Source organism: Nothoprocta perdicaria, unplaced genomic scaffold (assembly GCF_003342845.1).
Source record: "Nothoprocta perdicaria isolate Ctin4 unplaced genomic scaffold, notPer1 scaffold_524, whole genome shotgun sequence".
In the NCBI taxonomy this organism is placed as follows: domain Eukaryota; kingdom Metazoa; phylum Chordata; class Aves; order Tinamiformes; family Tinamidae; genus Nothoprocta; species Nothoprocta perdicaria.
Genome location: NW_020455782.1, coordinates 73,367 through 75,218, shown reverse-complemented (window position 1 = coordinate 75,218; position 1,852 = coordinate 73,367). Strand labels below are relative to the sequence as shown.

General features: G+C 70.3%; 2 protein-coding genes across 2 annotated transcripts in view; both read left to right on the top strand.

Annotated features, from left to right (window-relative positions):
* Positions 1 to 778, top strand: part of LOC112954978 (HLA class II histocompatibility antigen, DM beta chain-like) — a 2,271-nt gene extending 1,493 nt beyond the window's left edge. Inside the window, exons 4-5 of the mRNA XM_026048260.1 lie at positions 342 to 393; positions 699 to 778. Coding sequence (XP_025904045.1) covers positions 342 to 393; positions 699 to 778 — 132 coding nt within the window. The remainder of the gene's footprint in view (positions 1 to 341; positions 394 to 698) is intronic.
* A 927-nt stretch (positions 779 to 1,705) lies between these two features.
* Positions 1,706 to 1,852, top strand: part of LOC112954976 (antigen peptide transporter 2-like) — a 16,824-nt gene continuing 16,677 nt past the window's right edge. The window contains exon 1 of the mRNA XM_026048259.1: positions 1,706 to 1,841. Within this exon, the coding sequence (XP_025904044.1) occupies positions 1,706 to 1,841 (136 nt within the window). The remainder of the gene's footprint in view (positions 1,842 to 1,852) is intronic.

Here is a 1,852-nt window from a genome sequence, read left to right as displayed (position 1 = left end):
ATGGGGGGACATGGGGACATTGGGGCACATGGGGGACATTGGGGGACATGGGGGGACATTGGGGGATATGGCAGGACGGGGGACGTGGGGGGACATGGAGGCTGTGGAGGGATGCAGGACATGGGGGATGTGGGGATGAGGGGACACGGGGGACATGGGGGGACATGAAGGGACATTGGGGACATGAGGAGGGATGTTGGTGACATTGGTGACACAGGTGCTCACAGGCTCTCCTTGCTTGTGGGGACACGGGGGAGACACTGGGGTACATGGGGGGACATGGAGGGACGTTGGTGACATGGGGGGGACATTGGTGACATTGGGGACACGGGTGCTCACAGGCTCCCTCGCTCGCAGGTTACGCTCCTCTCCCTGGAGACAACTACCCCGCAGGTAACGGTGCCACTGCCCGTCCCTGTCCCTGTCCCCGTCCCGGTCCCTGTCCCCGTCCCTGTCCCCGTCACCCCCTCAGTGTCCCCTGTGTCCCCCCCAGGCAGCATCTGAGGGACGCGGGGACCGGCCGGTCCCCACAGGCCCCGCGGCGGCCACCAGCCGACAATAAAGACCCGCCGTGTCCCCGATAGTGTCGTGACATCGGGAGGGACACGGGCGACATGGGGGGGACACGGGTGACATCCCGGGGGGGCCCAAAGAGGAGCCCCTCCCCCCCCGCGTTGTCCCACTTTCGTTTCTCACAGCGGGGATCTGCCCGGCGCCCGGTGACGTCATGGGACGGCGCGCCTCGTCATTGGCGGACGGGCCGCAGTCCAGCCAATAGCGGCGCGAGGCGGGAGCGCAGCGGGGGCGGCGCCTCCTGAGGCGACTCGTGAGGCGGCCGCGATGGCGGTGGGTCCCGGACCGGGAGCGGCCTCAGGACCGGGACCGAATCGGGCGCTGCTCCTGCCGCTGCTGCTCCGAGATCCACACGGGGGGCGGGATGTGGGACAGCGGCGTGCTGGCCCCACGTTGTCCCCATAATGTCCCTTAGCCCGTGGTGTCCCCACGCGGGCTCGCGGCGGGGATCCACCCGGCAACCGGAGACGTCACGGCCAGCGCGCCGCACCATTGGCGGACGGCCGCCGCCACGGCCAATCAAGGCGGGAGGGGGGGTGGGCAGGGCGCGGCGCCCGCTTCGCGCTTTCGCTTTCGCTTCCCCGCAACGTCTCGCGCCTCGATCTGCCTGGCGCCCGGTGACGTCAGGCGAAACTGCGCGTCGCTATTGGCGGAGGGGGAGGGAGCCCAGCGCCCAGGATTCGGATCCCAATCCTGCCCCTGTTACGGATCTGAGGGAGAGGCTCCCTCGACGGCTGTGCACGCGGCTGGGTCAGGATTTGGGTGTTCGGTAGGAAAATGGGACAAAAAATAAGGATTTATCAAGTCCAGAGGGCGGGTGGGCTCGGGTAGGCGAGGCCGGGTCTCGAACTCGCGACGCGACGCGGGGCGGGGCCTGGGGGCGGGGGTAGCGGGCGGGGTCTGAGTAATGAGTTGGCTCCGGGCGGGCGGGGCCGGGCACAGAAGGGGCGTGGCCACGGCGGGCGCGTCCAGGGCCCAGGCAGAGCCCAGGCGGAGGGGGCGGAGCTTCATGTATACGGGGGCGTGGCCATAAGGAGGCGGTGTCTGGTAATGGGCGTGGCCTCGTGGCCCCGCCCCTTTTGGCGCGCCGCTTTCGCTTTCCGAGCAGCGGCGGCCGCGGGAGCGCGGGGCGATGGGGCCGGGACCGGCACCGGGACCGGGAGCGCAGGCGGCTCCGGTGGGCCCGGCCCGGCGGCTCCTGCACCTGCTGCGGCCCGAATGGCGCCGCTGCGCCGCCGTGGTGGCGCTGCTCGTGGTCTCCACGATCGGTACCGGGAGG